Genomic DNA, 12,852 nt, shown 5'->3' with positions numbered 1-12,852 from the left:
TTGAAAAATATTTATGACACTACCCATTAAACCTTTCTTAGACATTTAAAATTTCTTGACAGAAGACATTTGTGGTTCATAGCTCCAATTTATCCTCTAGGTAAATTATGTCCAGAATATCCCTGAATTTAAAAATGCCCGATTTAATATACATAACAGTTGCTAGAAATCTTTTAAGACTGTCAAACTCACATGTCTCGAGTGAATGTAACGGACTTCTCGTGTTGTATATTTCTGCACCAGTAACAATCATTGAGGCTTCAGACATTTTTCTTTTGCTAGGAGTGATTATCTTAAACCATGAGAAACAACCACAGTAAACACACAGCACCTTTTAAAATGAAATATCCTACAATTTTATTCATAACAGTTTACCCTGATTGTACAAATAAGATATGTGGCATTTTATAAATAACATGATACCCAGGAATTTCTTTGTTTCAGGTTGACATTTCACTAAGAACTTCACCCTGATGTTTGGTATTAAACAGCCAAAACAAGAAAGGACATTGTTTTAAATACTTATAGAACATCTAGACATATAAATAATTTTTTAAATTGATACTGAGTTTCTCTAGTTAACCAATGACTCACAGCTTCCTATTCTATTTCAGGTAGATGATGTTTGGATACATATTTATGTAAACTTGTTTGTGAATGCTTTCATAAAGTTAAGCATTGCCCAAAACTTTCTCACATTTAAAAAAATTCCATTACTATTCTGTGAAGACTAAACTGCCTTGGGAGTAAAATGCAGCTCCAGGGATTCAGAAACTCAATGACACACAAGCCAGTGATCCCAATGAAGGTCTGCATTTTTAACTTCATCCTGAAATGACTGGTAGGAGCCACAGAAGTAGAGCACCAGAGGCAGGGACAGCACGGGACAGGAGTGTCAGAGGGTACCATATAAAGGAGTAGATGGTGACAAAATGGAGAGGCAGAGGAGAGCTATTTGTGAAAAAGGCACCTGCCCCTAAAACAGAGGAAGATATGGATGGAGTTCTGTGCAGGTCTGCAGATGGTGCATGGAGTGAAGGTGGGGGGAGGACAAAGAGAAGGGGGGTGGACAGGAAGAAAGGGAATTCTAGTATTAGGCAGAAAACAAGCTACTAAACCAGTATATTCTCCTTTAAAAAATGGCAGTTTCTAGAGGTATAGCGAATGGGACCTGAACAGTTACTCAATCACATAAATGCTTCAAACAGTGACTCCTTATTGAGGCTTCAGATATTTTTCCTTTGCTAGGAGTAATTATCTTTTTTTTTTTTTTTTTTTTTATCCACACCCGAGGATATTTTTCCATTTTTTGTACAGATAGAGTGGGAGGGAGAGAGAGGAAGGGAGAGAGAGACAGAAACATGGATGTGAAGGGACACATCGAGTGGCTGCCACCCGCACGACCAACCAGGGCCGGGGACAAACTGCAACCGAAGTACGTGCCCTTAGCGGGAACCGAACCCGGGTCTCTCCGGACCGCAGGCCAACGCTCTAACCGCTGAGCAAAACCGGCCAGGGCTAGGAGTAATTATCTTAAACCATGAGAAACACCACAGTAAGCGCACAGGAGCTTTTGAAATTACTGAAAATACAGTGGCTGTTTCACAGTAGTGCAATGTTTTCAAACTTCACTGTGCTTAGGATCTATCTCAGAGTTTGTGATTCAGTAGGTATAAATTGGGGGAGGGGGCTAAGAATATGCTTTTTAATAAGTACTCAAGTTATGATTCTGATATAAAGACAGAAATGTCTTTTATGATCTAATCATCTAAGGGAAATATAAGCTGACATTTTAAATTTAATGATGGACACAAGACTTAAGGGAAAAAATCATAACAAATATGACAAAATGGATGGGAAAGCCTGTGAAACTTATAGTTGTCTAAAGTTGAGAGATTAGTAAACACTGAAATAATTAGAAAAGGCTCCAGGAAGAAGGTGGAAATGAACCAAGACTTGCAAATGTAAGTACATGTTAGATGAGGTCAAACAGGACCAAACAACATAAAGGCATCACGGCAAGAAGAGCATCCATAAGAGGACACAGGAAAGGAGCTGACCTTCCTAAAGTGAAGGGCATTTTGACACAGTAAAATTGTAGTCTCAGAACAGAGTCAAAGCTTAGACTCAGCGAGACAAACACAGGTCACGAAGTTTCCTGCGCAGAAAAATGCTAATACTAAGAAAAATCAGTAGTCTACCATTTGGGTAGCTCACAGGTTACAACAATGTTGTCAAAGAGCATACTATGTTAATTAGGTATGCTAAAGTGAGCAATGGAAAAAGGAGGGGAGGACGTGGGAGACACTACAGAAAAACTATCACCAGTGCCTCGGTTGTAGGCATGGGGAGGAGAGGCGGGAATCGAGGATATCATCAATGGTGCATTATAGAAATATGGAGGCAGATACAGATTTGAAGTGAAAGACAGAAAGTTTGCTGTTGAACTTCAGGAAAGCGCTTGAAGAGCTCTGGAGAAGGAACCATTAGAACAGTGGATGGAGACGTAGCTACAGAACTTGAAGGGCACAGGAACGAAGCTCGCTAAGGGAGAAGGTACAGAGATGTTAAGCATGAAGCTTCTAGAGCAGGAGGCAGGGAGAAAGTATTTCTGATATAGTAACAGAAGGAGGTAGAGAATTAAAATACTACTTAGAAGTCAAACAAGAGGACATAAGAAGAGAGGGCTGTTGGCAATGCCAAGTGTCCCACAAGCCGTGATGAAGAAGGCTGAGAAATGGTTCCACAGGACGTGGTCTAGAGGAGACCCTCGATGGAGCGCGAGGAGGGGAACAGAGAACAGAAGAGTCTTATGAAAAGAGTGGCAATTACTTGCCTGTGTATCTCTAACTTGGAATGTCCAAGTGCAGACATAACTTGCCCAAGCATTGTCTTTTGCTTCTATTTGTACAAGGCAAGGCAAGTACTTTGAAATGTTATAAATGCTTTTTTCTGTAATTCTATATAGTAATGATTTGATCTTTTTTTTTTTTTTTTAATGAATGACTATTTTGACACCATATTTACCTCAGACTGACTAGTTTTTCTGTCCCCTTGAGTACTATTTTTGATGTATTCTGGAGGTTTAACAAATTCCTTTTGGGAATTAGGGTTTTCTTTCAAACTAACAAGTTCTGTAACAGGTGAGACTTGACTTTCTGGCACCAGAATCTGTTGGAGAATGTGGAAAAACACTTAAAACTGCAAATCTTAGGATGTCCTCAAAACCCACTGGATGTCTTAATAAAGCGCCCATTCACCTCATACTTCCAAAAATCAGTCCTTTCCATCTTCCATGTACTGTTACAATTTTTAGTCCTACAACGTAACCCAACTAAAAGCATCCACTTTTACAAATGTTAATAGACCTAACACAAGCTTTTGCATTAGTGAAAGGACATATACTTCTAATTTTTAAATTTACCAAAAAGGTATTGATAACTTCATATCTACCTTCTGTACTAAAGTAAATTACCATTAGTAACATGTTTAAAAACCACATGCATCTTATTGAAGTAATATCGATGTTGAGACAATTTATGTTTAGATAAATGAACTTTATTATTGTGCTATTATTTGGGTTAAACTTAGCCCAATGATTAAAATCAAGTAAGTTACACACATACCTGGGATCCAGTTGCATCAAAAAGTATATGCATAGATGTTTTGGCAACTGAAATGCCCTGTTTTCTGGTAAATTCCTAAAATTAAATTAATTCAAAGTGATGTCATTATCTTCTAGCTCTTTCTATCTTAATGCAATTATTTCCTGTTTCCTTTCAAATTTGCCAAATTATCTCAAGTCATTATTTTACATATATAAATACCTTTGTCGGAACACTTTAACGACTCCCCATTAACCACCATCTTCTTAGCCTGCCAGTTTGGAAGTGTTGCTCACAAACAGTCTCCATTTTCCCCCATAAATATTTTGCGCTGTAGCCCTGGCTGGTTTGGCTCAGCGGTTAGAGCATCAGCCTGCGGTCCAGAGAGACCCAGGTGTGGTTCCCGCTGGGGGCATGTACTTTGGTTGCAATTTGTCCCCAGCCCTGGTTGTGTCATGTGGAGGCAGCCACTTGATGTGTCCCTTTCATGTCGATGTTTCTCTCTCTCCCTCCCACTCTATCTGAACAAAAAATGGAAAAATGTCCTTGGGTGAAGATAAAACAAAATTTTTTTTTTGCACTGTATGGGCTGAATGTGCCCTCCCCACCCAGTTCATATTGAAACCTAACCCCCAATGTGATCGTGTTAGGAGGCTAGGGGGAGGGACCCTTGAGAGATGATGAGCTAACCAACACAGAGCCCTCATAAATGGACTAGTGCCCCAATAAAAAAGACCCAAGAGATCTCCCTCACCCCTTCCACCCACCATTTGAGGACCCAGTGAAATGGTGGATGCTGTGAACCAGGAAAAGGGTGCCCATCACACACCAAATCTGGTGGTACTTTGATCTTGGACTTTCCAGCCTCCAGGACAGTGAGATATAAACGTCTGTCGTTTAAGCCGCAGTCCATGGTATTTTGTTACAGCAGCCTGAACAAAGATATGCACTATCCAAACTTATTGGCAGACTATCTCCCCCAAACATAACGTGAATTGTCACCTTAGATTCCTGGTTAAATAGCATCTAACTCATGATGTCTTCCATGGTCGTGGGAAGGATCTCACCTACTTCTATCTATTAACTTCAAAGACCATTCAAACCCTGTCTCTACAGCCTTCCCTTCAAATCTGACTCCTAACGAGCATTCTCTTTCCTCAACTTCTGTGCTTCCTTTTCCTTACGCCGCTACTTACACCCTCTGAGCTATATTCTGTAATTCTCACAAACTCTATTTATTATCTTAAAAACAGGACTTTGTCTCATTTCACCTTTTAAATACCTAGAAGGAATTCATTAAATGTTTTTGAGTAGCTGCTAACTTTCTCATCTGAGACTTTCCTAATAGGTATCTCAAAGGGTATAGCTAACAATCTGACGGCTATGCCACAATATAAATTTAAAGAACTGAAAATCTACAGGTCATTTTAAGAATTCTAGAAAAATAATTAATGAAATGTATTGCCCCAAGTAACCAAAAGTTTCCAGAATATGAAAATAATGAATTTTTATTATAAACTGTTTAAACACTTACCTTATGTTTATTTGCACCAAAAATTTTGTGTGTCACATTAGTGATTTCTAATGAAGCATCAAAATACAAAATCAATTCTTTCCCTTCTCTTTTACTAATTTTAAAAATATTTTTCAGAATTATGGTCAGCAGCTTCTTCGATTCTCTCTCTGCACACAAACAAATCACAATGATTACTTTATATTAATTTCTATGATACCACTCTATAGGTGTACTATAAATAAGAAAAGCATATAGCACATTAATCAAAATAAATTTAATAAAGTTGACCTTTAGGATTTCAAAGTATTTAAATTCTAGTAGTATCTATGTAAACAAATCAAGTCAATTTATTTTCAGACCTCATTTCCTGCTCTGTAAATACAGGGTAAGACAATAACTAATGAACTAATGCCCTGAATACGTTCTGGACACCAACAGGTCCTGGAACAGATCTGAGAAAACTGTTTTTATTAATTTGAAAGAGGCAAACAAAGAAGACAGCTAATTCCACAAATAACTATATTTCTGTGCATGAGCATCTGTTCAAACATTTCTATTAAGTCCATAGTAGTTACAAACATGCTGACAGTCAACAAACAACATTCGACAGAAACCCGAGCGAGCGCTAGGAAACTGTGAGGCGAGGGCACAGTGCTGACCTTCAGTGACCCATCAGTCCAGTGAGAAGAAAACGGGGGAAGTGCAGTTTATGAGAGGTGCTCACCCCCCTTCCTCCAAGAAGTCATCAAAAGATTACCTGGCACCCAATGACTGCACCTGCAGTATGACTAACGCCACCCTGGCCCTGTCCAACCTGCAGTGGTGCTCCTCTTGCCACTGAGAAGACTCCATACTTGCCCCTGGTGTACACTCTGGGCAGGAGGAAAACATCTTGAGGGAGCAGGACCACACCAACCAGAAACATTTGTCTCTACATCTGGAAAAGCCCTGCTGGTCACTCAGTGACCTACGCTAAAGGACAGATGTCCCCACAGGCTATAATACTCTGATTCTTATGAGGCTGACCCAGCTGAAAATGTCTTACTTGCTTTTGCAGCTATACGGCCATGAAATGTTCACAGTGATGTCCTTTGATGGAACTAAGAAGTATTAATTGCTTTAAGATCATGGCAACACTTTCTAACTCAAACAGTGCCAGTGGTATTTTTTGAGGAAAAAAATCATGAGTTTCAACATTAAGTTTTCAAGCTTGAGAGACAAAGATTAATTCCATTTAAAAGTCAAATTCATACAAACAAAAAGTGGAATGGTGGTTACCAGGGGCTGGGTGGAAGAGTGAAAAAGGAGTTGTTCAATGAATACAGACTTTCAATTCTGCAAGATAACAAAAGTTCTAGAGATCTGTTTCACAACAATGTAAATACACTTATCATTATTGAATTATACACTTAAAAAATATTAAGATGGTAAATTTTGTTATACATGTTTTCTTACCACAATAAAAGAAATTGAGTGAGGAAACATTCTATACTATTTTGGAAGTATACTGTAACAAAGTTCTTACACTATACATAAAGGGGTATAATATTACTTGAACATACATACTATTAGGTTAAAGATGTATTAAATAAACCCTAAATCAATCATTAAAAAAAAAAAGGAGTATAAAGCCAACAAAAGAGATACAATGAATTCATTTAAAAACCAATTAACATAAAGGAAGAAAAGAGAAAAAAGATATATGGCAGGTTTTAACAAGAGCTAGATGGTAAATTGGACATATAGCAATAATTACATTTAAAAATTACACTTAAAAAACAAAAGCTAGTATATGATGCCTACAAGAAACCCATTATATATGTATAAATGATCCTTAAGTACACACACACACACACACATACACACAGAGAGAGAGAGAGAGAGAGAGAGAGAGAGGGAGAGAGAAATAAGTTAAAAATAAAAGAAAATATATGCCATGCTATACCTAACCAACAAAAAGCTAGAAGGGTATATTAATGTTACATAAAATAGATCACAAAGCAAAGGATATTACCTTAGGCAAAATAGAGTCATTTCATAATGACCATTAAGAAAACAAATAAGCAGGAGACAGATTGTGAGAAAAATACTCATGGAACATATATCTGTCGAAGAATTGGTATCCAGTATATGTAAGAACTCAAAAAATTAATAAAAGAAGGCAGTCTAGTAAAAACTGGACAAAACACTTAAACAAATACTTTACAAAGGAAGACACATGAATGGCCACTAAGCACATGAAAAAGTGCTCAACGTCACTGGTCATTAGGAATATACAGATGAGAACTACCATGATGCTCCACTCCATGCCCATTGCAATGACTAGCAGGTCTCGATACCGGAATCTGCAATGGTACCAGTTTGCCAAGTAGTCTGCTATTGGCGAGCAGGGTTATACAGTTCCAGTTGTATGAGGGGATAAGTAGATGTTTGGATCTAATGGAACAAACAGGAAACCAGACAAGAGCCTTGAACATATTTACAAGAAAGTGATTGTTCATGGGCTGTAGACCAGACAGAGAAAGAAATAAGTACAGGAGGGAGCTGGGAGATTGTGGGAAAGGAAATATAACTATCACATTTATGAAGGTGAACATAATGAAAATGTTGACTTTGCTTTCATTAGCCTATTTTGTTTTCTCAGAGAGCATGCAACTTGTACTCCATATAATAATTCAGAAGAGAATTATAGAAAATAAAATGATTACCTTCAATGCTGTATATCTGTACTTCTTCCTCAGGCACAGTGACTGCTTCCCACTGATGGTCCTTAAAATTTAAAAACAGGTTTTGACCAAAAACAAATAATTTATTCCTGCTTTACAGCTTCTGTGATCACCATTTTTCAGTTATACAAACAATGATGGTTATTTATTACAAAGCAACCACTTGATATAACACATTTCTTGCTTCATCAATTGCATAATACATTATACATGTCACATTTAATCTATTTGTTCACTCTTAAAAGAAAATAATGGTATTAGTTTTATGGTTTTCTAGTCCATGGGATGGCGCCCAATCCACTGAGCCACACCAGCAGGGCTCAAGCAGATTTTTAAAAAGTAGAAATCATCATATAAGAAACCCAAAGTAATAAATAAATTAATTAAAAAAAAAAGAAACCCAAAGAAGTGTTTACCTAGCTTCAACAGTTACCGATAGACTGTGTGCATCTTGTCTCGTCTTCACCCCTGCTCTTCCTCCATTACACTCTCTCTTCCTCTCGGCATCAATTTTTATTCAACTCATCACTCCAGTCATCGATTTAAAAAAGTTCTTATCCTTAGTCCTGGCCAGTTTGGCTCAGCAGTTAGTGTGTCAGCCCACAGACCAAAAGGCTGTAGGTTTGATTTCCATCAAGGGCATGTGCCTGGGTTGCAGGTTAGATCCCCAGTCCTGCAACCCATGGACTGGCCGGGTCGTTTGGGAGGCAACCAATTGATGTGTCTCTTTCACATCGATGTTTCTCTCTAAAATTAAAAAAAAAAAAAGTTTCTATCCTTAAAATAAAGTAGCTAACAAAAGCCCCTCCCTTGAATCCACATCACACTTTAGCAGTTACTGTGCTCTTTCCTTTAACTTGATGCCTTTCTTTTATAATATACAGCATGTCCCAAAGAAATGTATACACAACTTTTAATAATTATAAAGCCAGTGTTTATTAAAATATAGTTCATTTTCAAAATGTAATAGAATCTAAAGACACCCTCTTTTTACATTTTTGGGTGATGCCCTGTATTTCAGCTTTCCAGGAATGCTTAAATCATTGTCTCTTAAGTAAAACTGCTTTTTCATTGATACCACTTTGACAGTGCTGATCATTTCCTCTCATGAAAACACCATTCCCTTGCCTTCCCTAACAGACCCCTTTACTTTGTTCTCTTTTGCCGATTCTTCCAGTATCCTTCGGCTAGAGTCTCTTCTATCTATCCTGTATAAATTTGTTTTTCACAGTTTTGTCATCTAGGCATTTATTAAATCTATGATTTTATTTGTAATCTTTATATAAATAGCTTTTAAATCTCCACTAAGTCTCAGTTCCCTTACCTGAACTTCAGACTGGTGTATGTAACTGCCTACCAGATAGCCCCAGCTAAATATCCCACACATATCTCCAAATCAAAACTCATTTCTTTCACCTACAAAACTTATCCTTCTGTGATAGCACTTCAACCATCCAGTTACCCAAGTTTTATTAATCCTCCCTCTTTTTACTACAAACAAATCACCAAGTCTACTCAATTCTACTTCCTCTCAAGTTTTTCTGGAATCCGTGTTTCTATCCATTCCCCACTGTGGCTTTCCAAAACCATGCACATGACTTCTCACCTGGGTCACTGCAAGTCTCCTAGCTGCTCTGGCCTTGTCTCTTTCTAACCCATTGTCCCCACCAGGACACCTTCACATGGATGTGCTCCTCAGTGCCTAACACTTCTCTGCACATAGTTCTTAATATTCATTACATTGATGTTACCTCCTACCTAGAATCCTTCTTTGGCTTCACACTACCTTATTCTTTCCAGTCTCCTTTGCACTCTTTGCACTAATCATACCATGCATCTTTCAGTCCTTTGAATATTCTATTAATGCATTCTTATAGTAAATATGAATAGCTATAAAGGAGAAAGAAAGGTCCCTGATTTCATGACTCTAATCTTCAATGGGATGAAAATAAACAAACAAACAATAAACAAAGATTTTAAGTGCAAATTACTACTATAAGAAAATAAAACAGGGCAATGTGTTGTGATGTGGCTGGGAGGCTACTTTAGGTTGAGTTACCAGACAACACTTCTATAAAGAGGTGATCTTTGTGCTGAAATCTAAATGGAAAGGAACTAAGATACAAAGATCTGGAGGAGGTTTCTAAGCAGAAGAACTGGCAAGAAGAAAGAGCTGAAATGGGCATAATCCGTATTAGAGAAACAGGAATGAAGGAAATGTGGCTGGAACATAGAAAGCATACAGAATGGTCTGAGGTGTCAGAGCAAGAGCCAGCGGTAAGATCATCAAGACCCTCACATGCCATGATAAAGACAAAAGAAGGGCTTAAAGCAGCTACTCTATGTAGAGTGCTTCTCATGAGAGAGAAGGCAGGACTAGTGTGCTGCTACAGCAATCCAGAGGAAAGGGTTCTAAATACTATATTCTGGGAAAGAAGAATATCCCAGCATCTCTAGATCAGTGTCTGGATAATAACAGGTATTAAATACTTATAATGCACTTCATATATCCCAGTCACATTTAATACTATATTGCATATTTTCTTGTCTGAATCATCCATTGCACCAAGTTGACTGGAGGCAGAAACTGCATCAATACGATTCTGTCCTCTTCTCCCAAAATGAAGTCCAGTTTCTGAAGAAAATCCAGTTAAAATACTCCTAAAAATCCTGAAGAAATAAATATACTAATGAAAAATGTCCGTGCCCCTGAGAAGCAGTGCTGGTATTTGGAACTCCATTTTAATTAAGCAGTCTAAGAAGTACTATAAAATAAAAATAATTAAAGATGTATGGAAATCCTAAAAGGCATTTGATTAATGTTCATCTGTAAGAGTTGAACTGGAAAAAAAGCAGGACTTTACAAGAGATCAACTAAAAGGACTAAAGCTTCATTATAATACCAGGAGCCACAATTAGATTAGTGAATTTTATTGTATATTATTGTAGCTATTTTAATATATTTCAGTGTTATCTCTAATTTTAATTAGTATAGTAACGTATTGAGCTAAATAGAAATAAAAACTACTTATTGCAACAGAAAAATTAATGCTAAATTTTAATCAACTCGGATTTTGGTAAAGTGATGATAAAGTTTGAGCTAGAAGTGTCCCAAAGTACAAAACATTAAGCAGTAGCTATTTGAAAACAAAAGCTCAAGAATTTTCCTCTGGTTAAAAAGAGGTCAGTAGAAAATATACCATCTGGTTGGAAGGTTTAAACATAGCTACAATATACCATGGGAGGAAAAGAACAAAAGTTCACTTCCAAATACTACCAAATAAGAATCAACTCACTATTTTCAAATAGAAGATTTTTTGAACAAATAAGACCATAGTCATTATCTGTTAATGTTTTTTTCTGAGTGCTTCTCTATTTGAGTAACCGTTTTTTCTAGATTCAATTCACTTTATTCATGTGAATGTTAAACTTTATCTGACATTAAATGTAACTTATTTGTGAAAAGCTTATGTTAAAAAACAAATATTAAAATTTAGCATTAATTTTTCTGTTGCAATAAGTAGTTTTTATTTCTGTTTAGCTCGATACGTTACTATACTAATTAAAATTAGAGATAACACTGAAATATATTAAAATAGCTACAATAATATACAATAAAATCTACATTCTTAAATTAAGACATTTTAGATATACATATAAAATAGTACACAGGGAATAAAACTTACATCATTATCTCCAGCAATGTAGAATGATAGAGTCTGGCTCCCAAGATTAAAATCTATCCAGAATTCCTCAAGTTTTTCATCTGATGGTATTTGCAGCTAATAAAATAAACATATGAAACTAATATAACTTATATGCTGTTAAAGTGACAACAGAGATTATGATCATGTAATTAAAGGCTGAGTTTTCCTTTTCTTTTTTAAAGAAGATAGCTGGAAGTTGTAAAGGAAGACAGAGGAGACAAGTATTGCATTTAAATAAATTTAGAAATAATTTTAAATTGCTGTTTAGTATTTTACACAGAAATTAGCTAGCTCCAAGCAATCACGAATATTCCAAGTGCAAATAAAGGTTGAGAGTATTAGTTTGAATATATTCATGAATGATAAATCAATAATGAACCTGATTAAGGAAACAAAAAAATCTGAAGTACAGCCTTTGTATTTCATTTATCCTCGGCTACAAATATGCCATGTTTTGTCTCTTAGATATAGAATACTATACCAGCTGGATTTGTGATCTAATTATGACTATTTTTAAAAAAATCCTTACCCAAGGGTTTTTTTTCCCATTTATTTGCAGACAGAATGGGAAGGAGAAAAAGAAACATCCATGTGAAAGAGACACATTGACTGGTTGCCTCCAGAACAACCCCGACCAGGGCCGGGGACTGAAAGGCGCCCTTGACCGGAATCAAGCCCATGACTCTGGTCCATGGGCCGACGCTCTAACTGCTGAGCCAAACCAGCCAGAGCTAATTATGACTATTTTTAATGTTCTTGACAATTTTTAATCTGTAATTCACTTGACCCTTCCTTCAAAATTCATTCAATGAATAAAACATATGTTAAAGTTAAAACTTACCTCATATTTACCAAGAAATGCCGATAAACAAGGAAATGTAAAGACCCTGAAATAAAAAGTTTGAGGTAAAGAAAAAATAAGCCTTTACAACAGCATAAGCTTGACTAGCCATAGAAATCATGCCTAGAATCAAAAGAAAATCAGGCAGTGGTCATAACGATTTAAATAAAATCATATCTCCTTTATTACTTTTTAAAAGAGTTTAATGGAAATTTGTTTCTGTAGAGAAAGCATATTACATGCTACTCAACCTATTGTTTTGACTGAAGTGATTGTACCTATTACATTCCATGCTGTGGACTCTGAGCAGAGATTCCTATCTTAGCTCGTACTATTGATACAATGCGAGTTCCCACAGAACACAGATGGGAAAAGAAGAGAAGTGATACTCCTCCTAATAAAAATGGCTGAACAGTGGGTACTTCCTTGGTCAGATATGATTGTAAGCACTACCATA

The 12,852-nt window shown here is 36.6% G+C and overlaps 1 protein-coding gene across 1 annotated transcript in view; it reads right to left on the bottom strand.

Annotated features, from left to right (window-relative positions):
- Positions 1–12,852, bottom strand: part of SYCP2 (synaptonemal complex protein 2) — a 56,300-nt gene that overhangs the window by 32,295 nt on the left and 11,153 nt on the right. Inside the window, exons 11-17 of the mRNA XM_036244645.1 lie at positions 12,396–12,441; positions 11,534–11,629; positions 7,830–7,890; positions 5,140–5,288; positions 3,627–3,701; positions 3,028–3,171; positions 193–292 (exon numbers count right to left, since the gene is read on the bottom strand). Of these exons, the coding sequence (XP_036100538.1) occupies positions 193–292; positions 3,028–3,171; positions 3,627–3,701; positions 5,140–5,288; positions 7,830–7,890; positions 11,534–11,629; positions 12,396–12,441 (671 nt within the window). The remainder of the gene's footprint in view (positions 1–192; positions 293–3,027; positions 3,172–3,626; positions 3,702–5,139; positions 5,289–7,829; positions 7,891–11,533; positions 11,630–12,395; positions 12,442–12,852) is intronic.

The sequence above is a fragment of the Molossus molossus genome, unplaced genomic scaffold (genome assembly GCF_014108415.1).
Source record: "Molossus molossus isolate mMolMol1 unplaced genomic scaffold, mMolMol1.p scaffold_m16_p_6, whole genome shotgun sequence".
Taxonomy (NCBI): Eukaryota; Metazoa; Chordata; class Mammalia; order Chiroptera; family Molossidae; genus Molossus; species Molossus molossus.
Note: the sequence above shows the minus strand (reverse complement) of the source record. Positions and strands in the feature narration are given on the sequence as shown.